The 20,959-nt window shown below is 48.2% G+C and overlaps 1 protein-coding gene across 3 annotated transcripts in view; it reads right to left on the bottom strand.

Moving 5' to 3' along the window:
* Window positions 1-4,015: 4,015 nt before the first annotated feature.
* ITPR2 (inositol 1,4,5-trisphosphate receptor type 2) overlaps window positions 4,016-20,959 on the bottom strand; it is a gene marked incomplete at its 5' end in the record, with an annotated part of 263,069 nt that continues 246,125 nt past the window's right edge. For all 3 annotated transcript variants that reach the window (XM_084279428.1, XM_084279429.1, XM_084279430.1), the window contains 2 exons: window positions 4,016-5,761; window positions 7,021-7,182. In XM_084279428.1, coding sequence (XP_084135554.1) covers window positions 5,675-5,761; window positions 7,021-7,182 — 249 coding nt within the window. In that variant the 3' untranslated portion in view covers window positions 4,016-5,674. The remainder of the gene's footprint in view (window positions 5,762-7,020; window positions 7,183-20,959) is intronic.

Here is a 20,959-nt window from a genome sequence, read left to right as displayed (position 1 = left end):
CCTACTGTACGAAAAAGAGATGAAAAAAAGGGTGACTGTTGGCTGTTTGCAGCAAAAGCAGCGCACTGAAGCAGCCCAGATATAAAGGTGATTTGTCTTGTGCCTCGCAGCTTCCTGCTTTGGACTGAAAAAGTACAGCATATAAATAGAGCAGGCGAGTACGAAACGATAGCAGGACACTGCTCCACAGTGAAAATCCCCAGAGCCCAGGGTTTCTTTGGAGTCGTTTGGGATGATTTTGTGCAAATACGGGACGTTCAGTCCGGGCTCCTGCAAACAGGAGTCACACTGCCGGTCGCTCCTGCGGGCATCCCGGGACAGCACAGAGGTTAGCAGCCTTAAATCTCAGTTTTCTCCACTTAAAAATAAACTTGGCAGCCCTCCCCAGAAAACATGGGCGCTCTTTCCAAAGAAAACATCCTCGCCTGCAGATGCTCTTGTCACGGCGGCAGCGATGGTGGAAATGGAGGAGCCGAACCTCCTCGTAGGCTCATACCGCTGAGATTTGTGCAGCTGATGCCGAGGGAGAGGTTTGCTCCCTGAAAGGCCTTTTGAATTAAAATGGCCTTTTTCCCTTTGGGGAAAACCTTTGAAAAAAAATAAATACAAGCCTCGGTGTTGGGCTCCTGGTTCTGTGCACGAAACTGCTCCCATTTGGGTTTGGGAGCTGAGCTCTAGTTTGGGGTCTTTTTTTAAAAAAAAAAAAAAAAGATTGCAATCTGCAATCTTAGGTTGAAAGTTTACTGTATGGAAACCTTTTTTCTCTTAGGAGATCATTTTTACAGAACCATCTGAGAAGCCAGGCAGCAAACAAGCCCCTTTCTGTTTAGCTTTAAAGTCACGGCACTGAAAAGTTGCTCCTACTCAGAAACTCAGCAGGTTGGTAAAACAAGTGCACAGAAACAACAGCATGCTCTGTTTAATAGGATTTTTTTCTCATTAATTAATTAGCAGGCTTTTTCTCACTAAGAAAAGGCCTCATTCTTTTCCTCATAAATATTGACTTTCTGTAATAAACAAAGCTGGGGGGGGGGAATCCCTAATAAAAAAGCACAGGTCTATGTTGTAGTTCTCCTGTTGCAGGTTTCTAGGGAACTTCCCTTCTCACAAGACCACAGCTTTCCTCAGACCAGGTTGTCTCAGTTGAAAGAGACAGTGGTTGTTGGCTGTTTGTCTTCAATTCTTTCACTGAGAAGAGAGGGGCAAAGCCCCCGTTTTCTCTCTCTCTCTCAATGTGCTACTTGAAGGAATTGTATGAAAAATAAAATTAAAGGAAAAAAAAAAAAAAAGAGGCACCACCCCACCCCCCACCCCCACCCCCACCCCCAAAAGCCCACACCCTAGTAAAGAAGTCATATCGAGCCTTTAAACTGTGCATCTGAATTATTTGAGGTCTGGATTCCTGAGATTAAGGTCTTAGGGTGGCACTGGAAATGCGTGATGGACAGCAAGATGCTCCTAAGCATCATCAGCAATTCTGTGTCGAGAGCCTGTTGGCTCGTGGAGACACAGATCCCCCACATGAGCACCTCCCCACAGCGTGTGCTGGCAAGTGCAGCTGGCTGACAGCCCTGGTGGGACTGTCCTCCTGCCCCTCTGAAGGACTGAGGATGGGTCGTCATCTCACTCCTCTGACTGCAATACATGATGCTCAAGGATGGTCAAAGCCTCACATAAAGTCCTCACACTGGGTTTGAGGTGGTAGCAAGGGCTGGAGGCTGTTTGGCTTGAGCCTTTTCCTCTCCATCCATCAGGATCTGTGCCTGCTCACTTTCAACTGGCTGGCCAGTTAAGGACTAAAGAAAAAGCACTTGAGTCAATTATACACCTAACGGCCACCCAACCTTCAGGAAAGGTGGCAATCCAACCCCCTCACCTGAATGGAGCAATCCGTGCCTGAAGCAACTCTTCCCTTTTGTTGTTGGACTCAGCCTCTGTCCATTCAGGAGCATACTGATGCCATCATCCCCTCTGTTGCTCAGAGGACATGGAAGCACACCCCCAGCCTGGTCTCCCAGCCAAGACAACCAGCCTGGGTTTCCCAGCAGTCTTCAACCCAGCCACACACATTTCCCTGCCTCTCAGCTCCAAGAATAAGTGAGACAGACGTATATAAAATGACACACTTTATTAAAAGTTACATTCAGCAGCAATGGACATATTTACTTAAGGAGATTTAAACTGTCAAGGAGCTTATAATTATAAATCCCTCTGTGGCATTAGAAGCTCTTAGATGCTTTTAAATTCTTTCCAATCATTTCATATAAATAGGTAAGGTGAATGATGCTGTCCTGAGAGGAGGATACCCCAGCTGCATTAAACACAGATATACATATATTTATATGTATAAACCGATGATGCTTGTTACAAACACGTCGACAGGGATATTTCACAATCCTTAAGGCATGGGCTCTACCCCTGCAACTACTGTTCCTGTAAGAAGTCTCCTGTTAAAGTTACCACGTGTGAGCACACACACTGCTCAGGCTGATGAGAGCTGCAGGGCAAGGCCAAAGCGTTGGCAGAAATCAGCAGCCAACTTGAAACGCTCGGGGAGATACAGGGAGAATTTGTGTGGGTAGCATCCCCTACTCCCATCCACTGCAGGAGTCAATCTCTTTCAGAAGTGATCACCAGTGGAAAGGCACCATGGCAGAGACTGCCCGGCATCTGTTAGCTGTGAAGCTTGTGATGTCACAGCTCTCCCTTCTGAAGGGCAGCATTTGGGCTCCTGAGCCTTGGGGATGCTGGTCAGGGTGCAGGACAGAGAGCACCAGCAGCACATGACCTCAGGCCTGACTGAGCTCAGGGCACAAGCACAGTGAGTCTCAAGCAGACACCTCCCTTGATGTGCAGCACTTCAGCTACTTTTTGCGGGTGTACACAAGAAAAGTGCCAACCACTTCCAGTATCAGCCAACTGCCCCCCCAGCCACTCCCACCCTCCCCTCCCCCACCCCGATAAAAAGCTATCATTTATCTATCATTACACTGGGCTTTATGCCTCTAAAAGCATATGTGTGAGGAAGAGGAAACTGCTGTTGAAAGAGCAGCTGTGACTAGATCCGACAGACAGCACAAACTAGTGGGAATTCATACAGCTGAGTATGGAATTAAGGCAGAATTAAGGCAACCAACCTACCGCTGACTTTATCTTGCATGCAACTCCTCTGGCTTCACGCTGTACCACAGCTTTAGCCAGAGAGGCGAAGCTCCCAGCATCCAGCTCACTGCTGAGGCTCTCAGTGCCAAACACCCCTGGGTGCATGAAGCCCTGTCCTCCCGCACAGACGAGCCTTACGGAAGGGGTTTCACCACCGCAGCGATGCCGGCGCGGGAGCATCGAAACGCCACGCACATCGAGCGCGAAGGGAGGGCCCGCTCCGAGCTCTATCCCTAACGTATCTCCGTCGTTCACTGCAGACAACTGCTCTTCTGCATCCTCCTTTGACCGAGCAGCTCTCCTGCCGTCAGCTCCCCACGCCACAGCCGCATCTGCTCCGCCCTCCAGACCATTTTGAGGTTATTTTGGAGTAGAAAAGGTACCTCCAGCCCCAGGAGCAAACAGGCAGTAACCGAGCAGCTCGATGCAGCTCCCGTTGCCTCCGTGCGCTGTGAAGCATCCGACGTCTGGCTGCGGTGAGGCTGCGAGAGCCTGACACCCACGGAGGAGCTGAAGAAAGCTGAGCCTCTCCCACCACTCGCTGCCACTGGCCTTCTGCTGTTTCTGATAACCACCTATTGGTCTTCTCCTCAGCACGTGGAGGCAGAGCGCTGGCTGGATCTGAGAGGGTTTCTCAGAGGACAATTAGACCCTGAACCTGGAAGTGGCCATCACCTCTCCCAACCCAGAGGCTCTAATGAAAGTCAACGGCAAGATTTATTTCCCTCCCCATAAAATACACAGATCCCTGCTTTCCACACAGTATTTCTGAAGGACACAATTGAAGCCAACAGGAATTGTTTTAATGGTAAAAGAATCAGACCCTAAAGTATTGTATTTTTATCTCAACCACCTCACAGGCACAAAAAAAAGAGGTGGCTTCCAAGACCGGGGTGGAATTTGGGATGAGGAGAGGGAGAAGCCCCTTCTTTCCTTTTACTCCAGGTCTGTTGGTTTTAATTGTGCCTTAAGTAAGACTTGACAGCATTTCAGGGAAAAATCTAGGAATGCTGGAGCCAATAATATTTTCACCTTTGAGCAACATGACTTTTACAACCAAACAGAAATGTTAAAAGGGGGAGAAGCACAGCAAGAAGATTTTGGTTTACAAAGTAACAGAGTTGCCTTTTCAGACAATTAGGTTCCCAAAACCCACTGAAAATGTAACTCCCATTTTCACGCCCCAAAAAATCTTTTTTTGACAAGAGGCTTCTTGGGCTCTGTGGAAACTCCATGACTTTTCTTTTAAAGCCAAAGCCAGCCCAAGAAATACAGGACACAGCTGAAACCTGCACAGCTGACTCAGCTGCTGCCTTTCATCGAGCTTAGAGCTGGAAGAAGCTCCTCTGGCATTGCACCCCCTGACCCTGTCCCCCAACAGCCAGGCCAGTCCTGCAAGCCCCTGAAAGCAGAGCTTGTGAGCTTTAGCTCAGAAGAAAGCTGGGAGAATATGGCACTTATTTACCCAAGTCAAATCTTACTGAAGATGAGTTTATGGAAGGTAATGACACCATTACAGCTCCATCCAAAAAGACATTTCCAAGCTTTTTTTTTAATAAAACAAAACTACAGGTATATTGTGGTTGTTGGTTTTTTTTTTTTTTTTTTCCCTGAATCCTCCCTTGGAACTTGAATTTAAAACAGTTTAACTCCTCAGTGTGTGAAACCTCGTGGCCACATTAATCGAGAACATCTGAAGCCAGGAGAAAGAAATCTCTTCCAGTTATGTTGTCAGTGTTATGTGCATAACATTCCCACAGCTGTAGATCCATTGTGCTCCATGTTATAAATAAGAAATTGCATGGTGACAGTTAAAATTCAAAAGCGTTAATGTTTCTTTTTGCAACCCTCTTCCTATTTTTTTCTTCTGTTTTCTTTTTTTTTTAAATTTTATTTTCCCCCCACAGTTTTTTGAGGTTTCTCCCCTTCCCCTCCTAGTAGAAGTTACTTGAAGCAACATTACTGCTCACCCAACCGACATATTTACGGTAATTAAAGAAATAGTAAACGCCAAGCAAATATGACTAATGTTGCTATTTGGCACACCAGCCAGAAATGACTTCTCTGGACTCCGACCCAGGCTGTCACCTTTGCATTACCCATCATTTCTCCTTCTTCTGCTCATCCCAGTTATCCCAGCGCTTTAGGGAGAAGTCTGAAGGCGGCTCTAAGGACGCGGCCAGACGCTGCCCCGGCCTCCGCCGCGCCCGGCGGCTGTCGCCGGAGCAGTGGAGTTGCAGAGCGCAAACGCAGCTGAGTGGGGGCCCCCCGTGAACGAACACAAACGAGCTGCCTTGTGTCTTGTGTCTCTCACATTCTAGGTTGTGGTCCCTTTCAACCATGAAAAACAGCTACGAATTGTTCCCAGAGCTAAACCACTTAACATCTTGGCACTTGGTTGTTTTTAACTTTGTAACAATAGGCACTGTTCACTCCTCTCAATCTCAGCTTTTTATTCTATAATAAAGCAGGAATACTGATGAAAGGCTAGTCACGGCTTCTCCCCGTGGTATCAGGGTGGTGGCATGTGATGATTCACATGGGGTGTGTTTGATCCAAGAAAGCCCAGCCTCTGCTTATTCTTCCTTTGTTCTGTCATCTAAGGTGGAAAGGCATAGAGAGAAGAGTTGAGAATTTTTTTTTTCCCCCTTTTTACCATTATTTAGCAGTCACAGAACAAGATACGTATAAGCAAAACAACAGGGAGTGGAATTCTTTTCTTCCACATTGAAAATTACAAGTAAGAGATGCCTTTGAAGTGGGGGATCTGCTTCCTGCAAAGTATGGACATTTTATTCTTGCTTGTACATTATCCTTATCCAGCAGCAGGTCTTGCAGCGTATTATTTGCGCTGCTATGGTGTTGCGTAGCCCTGCGGAGAGTCAGCATTTGCACGTGGTGCTGTACAATCACCGAATTAAAAGATGGTCCTGGCCACAGAGAGTTTAAATTTAAGCCAGGAAAGAACAGATTCAGACAGAGGGGGCTCAAAAAACCCCGCTGGGAAGGTCCGGGTAAGCACTATAAGCAACGGCCTCAGCACACACAGCCAAAACCTTTGTTGAGTTTTCCCCAGGGAATGACAATTTTTAAGGGGGAATCTGAAGGGGGATAATTAGGTAACCCTTGTGTATGCAACTGAAGTGCTTCCCATAAAGAAAATGCAAAGATGCTTTTCCGAAGCTGTCACAAGCAAAGCAGAGGTGACCAGCATCTTGAGCAAACCAGGAGCTGGCCTTTTGATCCTGAAGTGAGAGGAAAACACGTTGTAAGGTGGTTTAGGCGGAAGGAGGGATTTAAGGGAGGCCAGCAGCTCACCTTCCGCACGGAGGGAGAGGGGGGAGGGAGAGGAGGGAGCTGTGGCAGTGGCACCAAGACCAGGGTGGCAGAAGCAAAGCAACAGGCTCGGCAAACGGTTTGCACACCAGCACCGTTATCTTCTTGGTGGGGGAAAACCCAAAAAAATAATCAAAAATCCAATCTCTGCCTGATTCCCCTCAGTGCACAGCTATTTCTGATGCTATGCCTTTTTCACCGCCGGGTTACGCGGTACCTGCGCACGCAAAGCCCGTCGCCGCTCCTGCAGCTCTCCCCTCTGTCCTCGCACGCTCACTGGAAGGATTTCATAACTAATTCCCTCCTGGCTCTTCTCCTTACCTGCTCTCCGCTGTTGCTAATAGAGTACAATTTCATTCCAAACCCCTATCAGCCTATCTACTGAGAAAGCTTACTGAAGGGAAAGATAAAACCTCTCTAAGACAAAAGTCTCTTTTGTAACGCTGTCCTGACAGTGACCTGACGAAAGCTAGCGCGCTCACCCACACGCGCTCAGGTTGCTACCCGCTGCAGGGCACTTACCTGTTCCTTGAGCTCAGCGAGCTGACTGGAAAGCTGTTTGACAAGGCTCATGGTCGACTCCAGCCTCTCCTGTAGGTTCCTGATTTCGTTTTGCTCGCTGTCGCCTTCGTTGCTAACCAGGGACATGGCTCTCATCCGAGGGAACCAGTCCAAATTCTTCTCCTGTGTGGGTATTAGAAAAATCAATAATGTTAGTAGGGGTTTGTGCAGAGCCACTAAGCTGAGACTAGAAAATGGGAACTTGGAAGGACTTCGACTCAGTGGATGACGCACAGCACGCAAGCCTAAGAAGCAGTGAATTCAGAAAGCAGTTTACACATGTATTTTTATTCTGGGTTCTCCTTAGCTATGCAGAAGGCACCGACAGGAAAATCTTGGTTCCCCACAGCTGCACCTGTATTGCAGCGTGGGCAGCGTGGGCACGTTCATCTGTGGCTCTGGCACGCAGAAGCTCCCACTGGGTCAGCTCTGGGGACGCTTCTCCGGTACATTAGTGCCAGGAAAGCCCAAGCGCCGCCCGTGCTTTGCTCTTAAGTGTATGCAGGGACACATTTTCACCACTGTCTCTTCAGCTTGGCTGGCCTCCATCTATTTCGGCTGTCCTTGTGGCAATGTCAGCCAGCCTCCATCAGGAAAACAAGAGAAGCCAGAGTCCTCTCCAGATCAGCCTGGAGCGTGCCTCCTACAAGAGCAGAGGGACCTTGAATTCACTCGCCCACCCTGGAAGATTTGGGGTCCCAGGAAAGGCTTCAGCATGCTGTTCCAATTGTATACCTCAGGTAAAATGCAAGCATGACCTCATGGCTAAGGGATCACCTCCTAAGGACCAAGCAGCGCATGGAACAGCACTGAATTGGATGTTTCTCTGTTTGTGGACTCAGGCTATGAATTTATTCGTAACAAACAATACTGTGACCAGCTGATATGAGCCAGGAAGATGCTGCACATCAGCATGAGCTCAAATTGTCCCCAGGGTTCAGGGGCACAGGTATTTGTACGCAAAGCCTAGCAGACAGAGGATACTGGAGGGTGAGAGCCTAGGAGGAGTGGCAACTGTGTGGCAAGCAATTGGGCTTGCCTTAAGGCACAAGACAAAGGAAATGGGACCAGTAGCTGGTGATGCATTACACCAACGCACCTCTGCCCTCCACCTTGGGGGGGAGTGGGAGGATGTGGTTAGATCATATGTATAGTGTTTTGCAACGGACCTGGACGGAAACCTGCGCTTGGTAAGTTTAGAAGAGAAACAGAAGGAGTTGAAGTGCGTTTCTTGCAGTCTCCTGCTCTGTGAATGGCCACACACAAACAGCACGAGAGTGGAAAGAAAAGGAGGAAAGAAAAGGACTTCTTTCCAGAATCACACCTACAAGGCTCCTGGCAGGCAAGAGCTGTGCAACTTACGTTGCCCGAGATTGAAATTTGGTAAAGGTTTAAGTGTGACGAACTTACTGCAGTCTCAGACTTCCCTCACAGCCAAACCAGAGAAGCCAGCGATGATTCTCCAGGGGCTGCAGCCCAGGGCGGCCATACAGGAGCAGGGACCCTGCGGGCTGGCCTGGCAGAGCTGCATGCCCAGGGATGTGCCAAGCGAGTACAGCTTTGCTGGGCTACCAGAGAGTGCTGCTTTCAGCTACATGGTCCTCTGCCCTGCTCACCAAACCCTCCCCTCCCACAGCAACTGGGTTTCGAAACAACCACGCTAACCCTCAGTAAGCATGGAACCACCACTGTGGAAAACCACGGTTTTCCACTATTTACATTAGCCTGGACCCCCTCTGTCACCCTGGATAAGACTAACTGTGAAGCTGTAAGAGTTTTGGCTTGTTTTCTTCCTTTTAACTCAAAACTTCTCATGAAGTTTTGTCCGGCTGTGGAGGTCCTGGTCCTGTGGCTAACCCGACGAGATGTTCGGGGAACAAGACCGTGCCCCTCCATCGCATTCTGCAGCCCAGGGCTCAGCCAGCCGTGCGCGCGGGCGGAATGAGGCCTCTTTCCCCGCTTCCCACTTTTTGAGCCTCGTGATCTCATTATGACAATTTACTGTGGTTACGCATGATGCCATTTTCAATGGGTCATAACTCATTCAAATCAAAACCTGTTTTCACCAGCTCCGCTGGTGAGCTCGAAAGGAGCGCACGTGACCCTCCCTGCTGGATATCCCCAGCGGACGCAGGGAGCAGTAGGCTCCTGTTTCTGCTGCGTGCGGTTCTGCTTACAAGACCAGCATTCATTTTCCACGAGCACGCTCTGATATTTCTTTTACATTTATTTTGGCTAGGCTCGAGCAGAGCGTTCATCACGTGCCCAGCGCTCAGCACAGGTGTACCCATTCATACCGAGCTTAGTTTGTGCCTTTCTGGATCAGTGCCTTCCTCCCCCCAACCCACCCCTTTTTTTTTTCTTTCTTTTTTTTTTCTTTTCAAAACGTTTGCCAGCAAATTTGTCTGCTGCTGCGGGCACAGAAACCGAATTCAAAGGAGCTACAGCGAACAGAGCTGCACTTGTGCCTGAATGTTTCCTGGAAAGCTCCGGTATCTGCACCCGGCACAGCTTCTCTCGCTTGAAGCACCTGAAGATTATCAAAGGCGAGGCCGCGGGGCCGCAGGAGCCAACTGAGGGGCCGGGAGCACTTTTTGGCACCGTGAGGCCAAAGTCTCTAAAGCCAGGCTGCACGGGGAGAGCAATCTGAGACTCCATCACTGCGGTTCTCGTGTTTGCCCAGCACCGCTGCCAGGATTGTGAAATGCACTTTGCTAGTTTTGTTTTCCATCTGCCGCTCCCCTGCTCCTATCCAGGATGCAGAGCAGAGACCAACAACTGCCTTGGAAAGATTTTTTTGTGGAATGACCATCACCGCACCACAGCATCCAGAGGAACACCACACAAACCCATACGGACGCCAGATGTCCTGGCTCAGTGGGCTTGCCTCTCCAGGGGCTCCCAGTGCCACCTGCTTCCCTCCCACTCGGCACAATGTTATACTCCCCAGGAAGAGGGATGACCAGGAGCAGGTGAAAACAGCAACAGAGCCCACAGCACCTTGCCCACTGCTGCACCACAGTGTGGTGCTGACAGTAGGTCTTCAGGTGGCACCGCTCTGAACCACGTGCCAGTTCATCTCAGCTACCACGAGCCCCAGAGTCACGGGAGCTCCTTTGCACGCGCCCAGCTCTGCCTTCCCAGCAACGCTGTGATCATCTCTCCCGAGAAAGAAATGCAGTTGTGGTTTTGTTACTGACCAAGAAGGCCTGGGCATGTTTTTTGCCAAAATGTTGGTAAGGATCAAGTGAGGACTTGATCCAAGTTCTAAGAGAAGCCAATGGGGTTGTGTAGACCGGAGATCTCATGAAAAGTTGCTACTGACTTCTGTAGCTTTTCCTGGCAGCGGAGAGGCAACAGGTCAAAGAAGCTGACCCCGTGTCTCTCACTTGGTAACCCTAAGTGCTGTGTGGGGTGCAGGCAGGACTTTGCTTCTTGGTCCTCAACCGCACAAACTTCTAATTAAAGCCAGCCCAGTTGCATATCTTTATCATGCAAAGTGTCAGAAAGATTCAAAATTCAGGAGGTTAGCAGGAAACACCTTCTCCTACTTGCCTACCTTTCACTGACAGTTCTATTACAGCACGTGGCAGGTGCATTCCCCTGCTAAGCTGCATGCTTTTGCCAGTCAAGAATACCCAATTTTTTTCCCACTGCATTATGAACTCCAGAACTTCATTAAAGGGCAGCATGAAAATTAGCTCTGGTGCACAGCCCTATTGACTGAGTCACCCCCAGAAACGAACAGCAACTGCTGCTGGGGATGAAAAACTTCTGATCACAAAACCACCAGGATCCAGAAGGCAAGTGGGACAAGGCTCCTTTGCTGAAAGTTTTAGTGATCTGTAAGCGTTCACAAGGGGCAACAGGCACTCTGTGACTGCTCAGCTATGGGAAAGCCATTTCTACTTCAAGGTAATTGCTTGCCAATTAACTGGAGGTAGTTAACATGTTTGTACAACCCCAAACATTTGTTCTGGGATTTAAATGTTTATGGGCTCGGTCCAGGGTTCACCTTGACCAACTAACACATGTTAAAGCCGTAATGTGCCTCCTCTGCCTGGCCAGGGAGCTCCTCCCGCTTCACCTTGTTTGACTGGTGCGGGATGGGTTTTTGCAGGGGGTCATCTTGTCGCCCCTTAGCTATTACTCTTACAAATCCAACCATTTTGCTCAGGATTGCGGTCACCCAGACGGCGTGAACCCCATCTGGAACCCAGCGGCAATTTGGATGAGGGAGGTAGGCTGCTGGCGGGGAACAGGGCAAACCTCTGCAAACAGCTGTCAAAGGACTCAATCAACAGCCACCAGGTTAGCGCAAGGTGACATAACTCGAGCGTAAATGAGCTCACGGAGGGCGAGGCAGGTGGACGGGACACTTTAAAGCCAAGTAGCTGCCTGGACATGGAATTAATTGTTAAAATGTACAGAAATCTTCCTTCTAAACTACCGGGGCTGAAGGCAGTGTACTTCTACCACTGTTTCATTCCTGTGCAGGACTATGGCTATTCCCAGCCCGAGCGCAGCAGCCACCTACGGATCACAGCACCTTCCCGCCCTGCTCTCCCTCCACAAGCATAACTGTGCCTCGCAGAGCATACATCTGGCCAGGGCAGAGACTCAGCCAGGCAGGAAGGCTGCAGGGACAGAGAGGAGTTGCAGCCTTCTCTCCGTTCAGCTGGGGAGGGGATAAAAAGAGAAAGATTTTAAAAAACCCCAAAAACAAACAAAAAAAAAAAGGAAAAAGGCAGGTGGGGGTAGCCAAAAGGCTGCCGGCCAAAGAGACTGCACACGAGCAGAGCAGACATTTCATGTGGCGATCCAGCGTGCTCGCTCCCTCCGTCCTTCCCGCCCCGGCTGGCAGGACTCCAGTGGGAATCACAGCTCAGCCGGGGCAAGCACCTCTCCGCGAGGTACTCTGGGTACACGTAGCCACGAGGTGCTGAGGGCACATGCCTGAGAAATCACAGGGCTTAGAGGATCTGCTGCTTGAGTTTCCTGAGAAAGCTCAAACTCTTCTTCTTGGAGGGGTGCACTCGGAGCAAAAGTCTGCGTTTGCCTCCTGGAGTTTTCTGTGCAATTTTCTCCCTCCCTCCTGTGGGCTTTCCAGGCAGAGGGCAGAGCTACAGGCTACGTCCTCCCTTCGGTCAAACACTGTCCTTTTTCTGACTTTGCTTAGCTCTGGTCGAGGACAGATGGAGAAAAGGCCGAAGAAACTTGTTTAGCGTTTCTCTACGCTTTGTACAGAGTCTCTGTCTCTCAAACCATCCCTGTCCTGTCGGCGCAGCCAACTGGCTTCAATCGAGCTCTCACGCTGAGCTGAATCCATGCCTCCGGAGTAATTGGCAGAGGGACGTTTCTTTAGGAGGTGCCGGTTTCACAGGCTAGCAGCGAGATGGATCAGCTGCAACCAGCAGGAAAGACTGGGCTGAGCCTTTAAAAAATAGATTACTAGATAAAAATGAGAGAAAATAGGTCAAAGAGTAGGACAAAGGGGATGAAGTAGAGGAGCGAAGGCAACCTAATGCACGCTTTCTGCCGGTGCCACTGCCACGGGCTCGGAGTGCCACGCCACCGTCAGCTGCACCCGGCTTTCATTTCTCCAGCAGACTAATGCGGCGCCTCTTTGCCCTTTCCAACCCGTGACCCCTGGTTGCAACATGAAAACAAGCCGTTTCAGGACTTCCCTCCTATCTATTCAAACAAGGAAAGCGGCGATGACTGCTCATGACTCCTCCTGGGTTGTGACCTCCCCAGCTGCACGCATCGGAGCAGGTGATGGGCCTCTGCATCCCCCAGCCTACCGTTTCCCTGCCTGGCACAGGTCGTTCATTCCTCGGTGACTCAGAGTGGCCATCAGGAGGGTTATTTGTTATCTACAGAACGAGGCTGAAAAAATGAGGATGCTTCAAGCCCTCTGAGCTCCTCAGTTAGATGGTCGCCGAAGGGTGCAGAAGAGGAGTTATGGACATCCTGGTGTACGGCGCCAGAGGGTTGGGGGCATCCCACCCCGCCAAACACGTTTGTTGGCACGCAGTGAACAGCAACCACAGCGGCAAGAGCCTCCTCCAGCTTTAGAGAGCCTGTAGCCTCTCAAGCGCCCATTGGGGTGGTAAAACCCTGCTGCATCGGTGTTGAGAGGAGCCGCTGAAACCGCCTCCAGTCACCCTGAGGAGAGGCGCTGCTGGTAAATGCGTCATGGCTTCACCCTGCGTGACTCAGTCACGCCTCAGTGTGAAGGCTGCTCTTTGGCAGGCAGCTCCTGTCTTTTTGGGGGAAGAGGCCATTCGCCCCCCTGTTTTCAGCCAGCACCTCGAATAAATACTTTAGCACTGGGCACAGAGAGATCTATGCACTGAGAAATCATTCCGCATGCCTGGAAGGTAAATCAGCCCATCCGCTCCCTTCCCAGGTCTGCGGCCTGTATAAGCAGAGAGGGATCAGCCCAAACAACCTTTTGAAAGCTATTATTTTTCTGCTCGGGGATACAGCCCAGTCCTAAAAGTCTGCAGTTATGGAGCTCCTATAGCCACCTTAAAAAGGGATTTTAAAGATTTAAACTATCTTGTGCTTTAGATGACACAGGGCAATAACCACGTTGTGATTTAATCACAGACAATAATAATTTGGTTCAGTGCATGATTCAGCTAATCCACAATTTGATAAACGTTCATCCCAAACTACAAACCCAAATAGCTTTCTGCAAATCCTGTTTGACACTTTAATGTTAAGACTGCCTTTGATAAGCAATCTGCGCTGTACAAGAATATAGGGAGGGGAAATTAGGAATTGTTATGCATCTATACGCATCCCCAACAGTAATTCAAGGGAAATAAAAACAAACCCTGGCAATTACAGATAAATCTTTATGCAACAAGAAAACTCATAGGTCTGGCTGGGTCTGCGCTGGATTGATAGGCGCTGCAGCTTCCACGGCTTCTGGAAAAATATAGAAAGCTGTTTCCCCCTGAAAGAAGGTTGAAACCGTGACAGGGACCCACCGTCTGCTTCAGCAGCGTCATCGATGCATTTACTTTCATTTTAACTTGGCTGAATGTTTCTGAGGGCTGCAACAGAATCTATCACTGTAATTCTGAATAATTGTGAGCTCTTCAAGACTGATATCCAGGCCAGTCAGTTATAAATGTCTCAGTGTTTCAGTATCAGTGTTCCCACTTGCAATATCCCTGGAAAAATTATGCAGAGGAATGATAATAAACCTCACACCGTGCAGGTCCTTCTCCTCTGATGCTGCATGTGGCAGTTTCAATGCCCAGCCTGAAAACTCTGCAAAGGACCCTGCTTTTCCAAGGACAAACACCCCAAAATTTCTTCTTACCAAACACACCTAAGGGACTTGGCATTCACCTCTGAGCAATGGACATGACCAGGAAGATAATTTTTTACAGTCAAGATCCTAAGTTCAAACATGATGTCGCACCACCACCATGGGCAAACCCATATGCAAATGCGTATGACATGAGTCAGCAGCGCACCCTTACCCTGAAAGCGGCCGACCACGACCTGGGCTGCATTGGCAGAGGTGCAGCCAGCACACAGAGGTGAAGTGGTCCTGCTTCAGCCCTAAGTATCTTTACCCCGAAAGGTGGAAAGCAGACACTGAACAAAGCAGTTTTCTTCACCAGCACACGAAGACTGCATCTTCCAGCTTCCCTTCAGGTGGGAACCCAGGGACCCACGCGTGTGCAAGTGCTGCAGGACTCAGGAGACTTGCATGGTACAACTTTGACATGCTTGGAGAACCCGAGCTTGTGTCCCACCCCAGCACTGCACTCCTGGAAGCCACGTTTGCTTCTCGTGCCTTCCCTTCCCTTCCTTTCCCCATGGTGCACGCTCATTTCTCAACTGTTGATTTCTTCTGCCGTTTCAATCGCTCTCTGCCACCTTTCCTCTAGTGTAACCCTGGGAATTGATGCTCTCCTCTGCAAACCTTCAAGAATCCCGACACGGCCACCTGAACCTATGATTTGCTGCTGAATATTTGTGCCCTTGAAACAGGTATAATTATTGATTCGTGCAAAACCTGAGCTGATTTTTCCACATCCCTCCTGTTTTTATGTTGTCGGTGGTTACAGAACACTCTTTAGGAAAAACACTTCAGATTATTCATTTAAAAATAATTAAATTATTTCTGATATAATCCCTGGATCTTGTGCATAACGAAACAACATCTGGTGCAGAGATTAGAAAATAAATGTTCTTGGCTTACTTTTTTTTTTTTTTTTTCCCTCTTCTTCTTCTTTCTTTTGTTAAACAGATGTTGTTGATACAAAAACGCCGAACTGTAAATCACAGCCCGCATGCGGACACAGACTGTCACTGCTGAGCAGAAATTTACTGTGGTTAGATAGAGATTTGAAACAGCAATGAATCACCGGCTTGCTAACTTTATTCACGTGGGTATGGTTTCAATATTCTGACATTAAGTGCACATGTCCTTAAAAAAAAAAAAAAGGAGAAAAAGAAAGGACCTTTTAATGGCAGCATGGGAGGCTCTGGTTTAGTTCCAGCTGTCTCGGCAGGGGAAGCACGGCGTAATGCAATGGCAGCCTCTGCATAGAGAGGCACCTGGCAGATCTCTGTCTCTTCCCTCACAGCTCAGTGCGGTGCTGCTATCGAAGCCCGTGGGCTCGGCTCCCCCGGCACTGAGAACGGCCCTTCTAAGCGCTGCACTGCGTAGGGCAGGCCTGTCACAGAAGAGGGGCTGAGATGCTCGCACAGCTCTCCCCCCACCCTCCCACTCCGCGCACCCCCTCCGATGCCTCCAGCTCTAACTTCTTTCTCCCTCTCCTTCCCCTGCTGCTCCCGACAACGTTTCAGCAAATTCACCGTTCGCTTGCCGGGCTGGCTCACGCCTAGCTGAGTGGTAATGGCATTTCTGCTTCCCATCGACTGCGTTTACAGCAGACAGAATTACGATGCTTCTCCAGCCCCTTGCCATTCCTACCCACATCAGCATGCTGAAGCCCCCTCACCCCTCCCCTTCTATTCTTCCTTTAATATTGATTTTCTTTCGCAAAACATGCTAGCAGGCGCGCTCCAGCTGCTGAACTCCAGACAAAAGCCAATGGCACTAATACCGCTGCAATGTAAACATACCCTGCACTATCAACGCGCTGCTGGGGACAGAGATGCTGCCTGCTCCTTAAAGACATACCTACCGTTCAGCTGGGATGGATGCCACAAATTCTGACCCGTTTTTGTCACCATAAGTGCTGGCTTGATCCAGTGGATCAGGGTCTAACTCTGTGGTTAAACTCTGAACTGTGACCTCTACTTCCTATCTTTTGTAGCACAGGATTCGGGCACGTACTTGTTGAGATTTACGGTAGGGTTTTGCTTTAGTTTTTTTGTTCACATTTAGCTTTAATTCCCTGGCCCTGTCACCTTGCATTTTGCAAGCACTGCCCATTTCCTAGCTTTAGCTCCAATTTGGTGTAACAGAATCTCTGGGAAACACAAAGACTCAGCTGGAGACTCGTTTTCCAGAGGCTCCGGACTTGACCTTGTTCTCAGCTTTACAGAGGAAGGGCTTCGCTGATTGCAGCGCGATTGTTCTGGTTTAGGATGCTGCCAGAGTCGAGGCATTTTGAATCCTGATCTGAATGTTCCTGCTTCGGGCCCATTTTGACCCTGAGGTACTTCGCACGCGATGCTGTATGAACAGACAATTCAAAGAGCAACATTTTCTTTTAAACCTTGTAAGAATTGTTACCCACGACCACTGGGCCACCGGGTTTTATTTAAGCAAGGACATGATCGCGTATGTGCCTCACACATGCACAAATGCATGTACTCCAGCATCGGTCAGAGGAGAGGAGGAGGATCTAGGTTTCTCTTTGAGGCATCTCTGGACAAAACACCCCTGAGGAAAGGCCACCTCCCAGCCTCGCGGGCCTGCGCGCTGCATGGCCCTCAAGGCGAAGCGCCTCTTCATCCGGGTTCACGTTCACTGCGTGGTGTTTTCAGAGGCCGCGAGCACAGATCAATAACAGAGAAAAAACACCCTGGTACGTTGTGAACCTCTATCTGCCCATACTAGATTTTCATTTAGAGCTCTTGCTGGCACTGCTGGGAAAATATTGAAATGGATCCTCTGTACAGATCTGCTTTTTCTTTCTCTTTGTTTTGGTTGTTTGTTGTTGTTGGTGGGGTTTTTTCTCAGGCCAGCATTTAAATACGGTTTGCTCTGTTCAATTAAAATGCATTTTCTCTTGAGAACAAGCAGATGATCGGTTTCACAAACCCAGAGTTACCATGCTCCTGCAGCAGCACCCAGCAAAATGAGAAACAGGGACAAAACATTTTAATCACATGTGTATAAAATACGCAGGGTTCATTAAATATGATTTAAAGTTGCCTGTTTGTTTTGGAGACTCTTTAAAGCTCCTACTACCCCAAACTCACAGAAGTGTAATGTGATTCCTGATCTATTGAATTTCGTCAGATGGCTGCAGTGGGTTCCATTATATATAAATTGGATGCAGCCAATTTACAATCTCCGATATATACTTTTATCTCAAAATGCCCTGTGAGGCAATTGTGTAAAGTACTTTATCAGGGATTGTTGTTGGTAATATTGCAAGATTTCATGATGTAAAAAATACATCAATGTCATTTAAATTGAACAAAATGGTTCCCATTTTTTTTTCCTGTAGAGCATTTTTAACCATCTTCTCAACAAATTTGTTCAATAAATACTGTATGAAACAAACATTTTGCACTTTGTCCCACAGATACAATTTGCCAACCTGATTGATTTCTTTCTCTACAACTAATCTGATTTCTTTAGGCTATATATCTCCTCTTTTATTAAAGATGATGCAATCTTAGCTTTTTATCATAGACACATCCACCACACTGAAAAAGAGAGAAGATTCCATGAACTAGCCTTGCAAACAAATAGAAAAACCTGACACAAATCTCATAAAGCTGATCCCAAAAGATAAATGGCACGACGAGACCAAAGTTATACAAACTGGGAAACTTATCCATGCAGGGTAATACGGGCCAGTGGATTCTTCTTCCCATGACAGATAAAGAAAACAAGTGACTTCATCACATCTAACACCTTGTGCCCAAGCTCACACTGACATTCCACCCAACTCCCCAACATCTTGCTGACTCCTGACTGGGAGCACCCAAAACCAAACCCGCCGTTTTTTGCAGCCTTCCACCCCCTATTCTACTTCTTGCAGAATCTCAGCACTGTGCTTTCAGCCCAACTAAAGTGATGCTGATTCACTTTTGAATGGTGTTCCTGGTAAGGCAACAACCTCAACCTCATCTCCCTGTTCTTCTACTACTTTTACCCTTTACGTCTGCAGGCAAACCTGCAGCTCTTCGCTTCCTCAGCATCTGCAGTTATCTGCCCTGGCTGCAGACAATTTTGGAGTCTCATTCTCACTTAAGAAGCCAGAAGCTTAGTGCCATTGTAATACAAAGAACAATAATTGTTTTCAAATGTTGCAGTAAGATTCTCAAAGAGCACTGAAGTTTTTTGAGTTTGTTGCTTCTCCCATAGCGCAAAAAATCAAATGAATTCAGTTTACACACTTTGGGATCTACTCATGCTGTTCCTCCGGGGCTGAACTTCTTATCACTGTCTGTGACCCCAGTTAAGGTCCAGTTTTCATGAGGCAAAGCCATGCACAACCAGTCCCAGAAGAATCTGGGCTCTGTTACGGCGCCAGGATTTTTACGTGCACCAGTAGGTGCCCGTCCAGCGTCCTGGAAAGCCTTTCCATCATTTGAAATCACAGAAGAAAGGTCTGCCCACACACAGATCCATCTCAGGCCACATGCTTCTTTAACAAAAGGATAAAAGATGGCTTTTGCAAGCTGCCTGGAAAGCCAACAGCTCTAGTCTCTGGCAGGTCAAGGCGGGAGCGGATTCCAGCAGGGAACCGCAGCCCGTATCCTGTGCCACTCGGCTTGAGGGCGCTCCAGCTGGAACACCTCCACCCCACGCTCGCTCCTGGGGATGTGCAAGTCTCAAGGAACACGTCCTCTTGCCCAGACCCCTCCTCGAGTTTTTAAGGCTAGCAGCAAACAAACAAAAAAGAAGCCAACTCGGGTCATTTATTTTAATTTGCAAATTGAATGAAGTTGGAAGGATGGCAAAGAGGCTGTGACTGCACTGTATTATCAAGGCAGAGCCCATCTTCACAGCAAAATCAGTTTCAGAAGCTTAAATTCTGGTCTGGACAGGTGGCCAAATCTTTCAAAGGCAGAGGAAATTCAGCCAAGCTTACGCCTGAGCCACAATACCACAGGGTCCAAAACAACTAGCACTGGCTAGAATCAAACCAGTGATTCCAGACCTCAGGGGGAAAAAAACCCAACCCAAATCTCAATGAATATACTTCTAGGGAGTTTCATGCTCCACTGTGCAACTTGCAATTACATCACCACTTTTTATTCAGAAGGGATTTCGAAGAAAGGGGAACAGATGATGGGGCTGCAGGGACCTGTCCTGGTGGGAGTTAACAGGAGCGTAAGGGGTCGGGCACGAAGGCAGCAGGGACAAGGACAAGGCATCATGGCACAACCACTCCCTCCCTGAGGTAGCGTGTGGGGTGAAAGCTTATCATCATACCCACCCTACACAGCAAACCTGCCCGTGCTGCAGCACCTGTCATGGATAGCAAGCCTTCTCCCACTCCAGCTAACAGCATCATTTCTAAGGAGGCAGGATCAGATCCATGGGTTCCCATTCAAGCAGCAACAGGATAATTAATTTTGCCTGCCCAGAAAGAATGTATATGAACTTAAAGCCAATAAAACTTCAATCTTTTAAAATGAAGTACCAAACGAAGCTCACCTTTCCCTTTATTCACCCGCAGCTCACACATCACCTACAGCCCATGCCTGGAAGATGCAGAGCCCCTGACACAGAAAAGAAGGTGCTCAGCTCCCTTGCAGCACTGGAGCTCTGTACAATGATGCAAAGTCCTCGTGTGACGCTAACTTTTCATGCTTTGAGCAACAAACAAATGAGCAGGAAATCAGCTAATTAGGCACGTTACTGTAATTGCTTATTTTATGAAGTGGAGAGGGAGGTGTTCAGCACGTCTGAAAGATCATAATGCAGAGGCAAAATTGTACAGAGAAGCAAAAATAGCAATGGACTACCTACAGCAATGGATGGGGCTTTTGCGCAACAGGAAAAGCAACAACAGAAAAACATCTCAGTACTCAGCCGAAGAAAAACCAACAATGCCTCAATATATTCTGTAAGTGTAAAACGGGGTAACACCTCCCCTCAGACACACAAACACTGACTGAACCTGTTTTAGTGACTCTGTGTCATCACACAGCCATGAGATATCCTCTGTGAATGTGAGGCAGGCTTTGATGTGGAAAAGGGACTTCCTTTGGGACCCGGTGCACCTAAACTGAAGCCCTGAACTTCCCACAGGGCCTGCATCCATGTGGAAGGAGAGAGACCCATGTTCTCACTCACTTGTCCAAACAGGAGCAGTAAATCATCTATTTAGGCATATTTCTTTAATTGCTTATTTTATGAAAACCCAACTGCAGACAAATCCGACGTAGTATTTCCTAGGAAATTAGCCTGTCAGAGAGACCTCAGATCTTATTTAGCACCCAGCTTTTGTGCTTTTGGTGTTACTGCCATGGTAAGTAATTACTCATAATGTGACATGCATCGTATCAGTCTTTTAAAAGAAGTAATTAAGAAAAAGTTGCACAGCTTAATGATATGTACATACATCTCATCCTTGCAAGTTTTGCTTTGATAACATCTGCTAGTTTTTGGAGGAAGGCCAGTTTTAAAGAGTAAAATAAATCAGTCCTAACAATGGGAACATTATTAGCTTCCCAAAAGTTATAAACTCCATGCCCCACTCCAGCAGAG

This window comes from Gallinula chloropus, assembly GCF_964237585.1.
Source record: "Gallinula chloropus genome assembly, chromosome: 1".
In the NCBI taxonomy this organism is placed as follows: domain Eukaryota; kingdom Metazoa; phylum Chordata; class Aves; order Gruiformes; family Rallidae; genus Gallinula; species Gallinula chloropus.
This window is presented reverse-complemented; position numbering and strand designations above follow the sequence as displayed.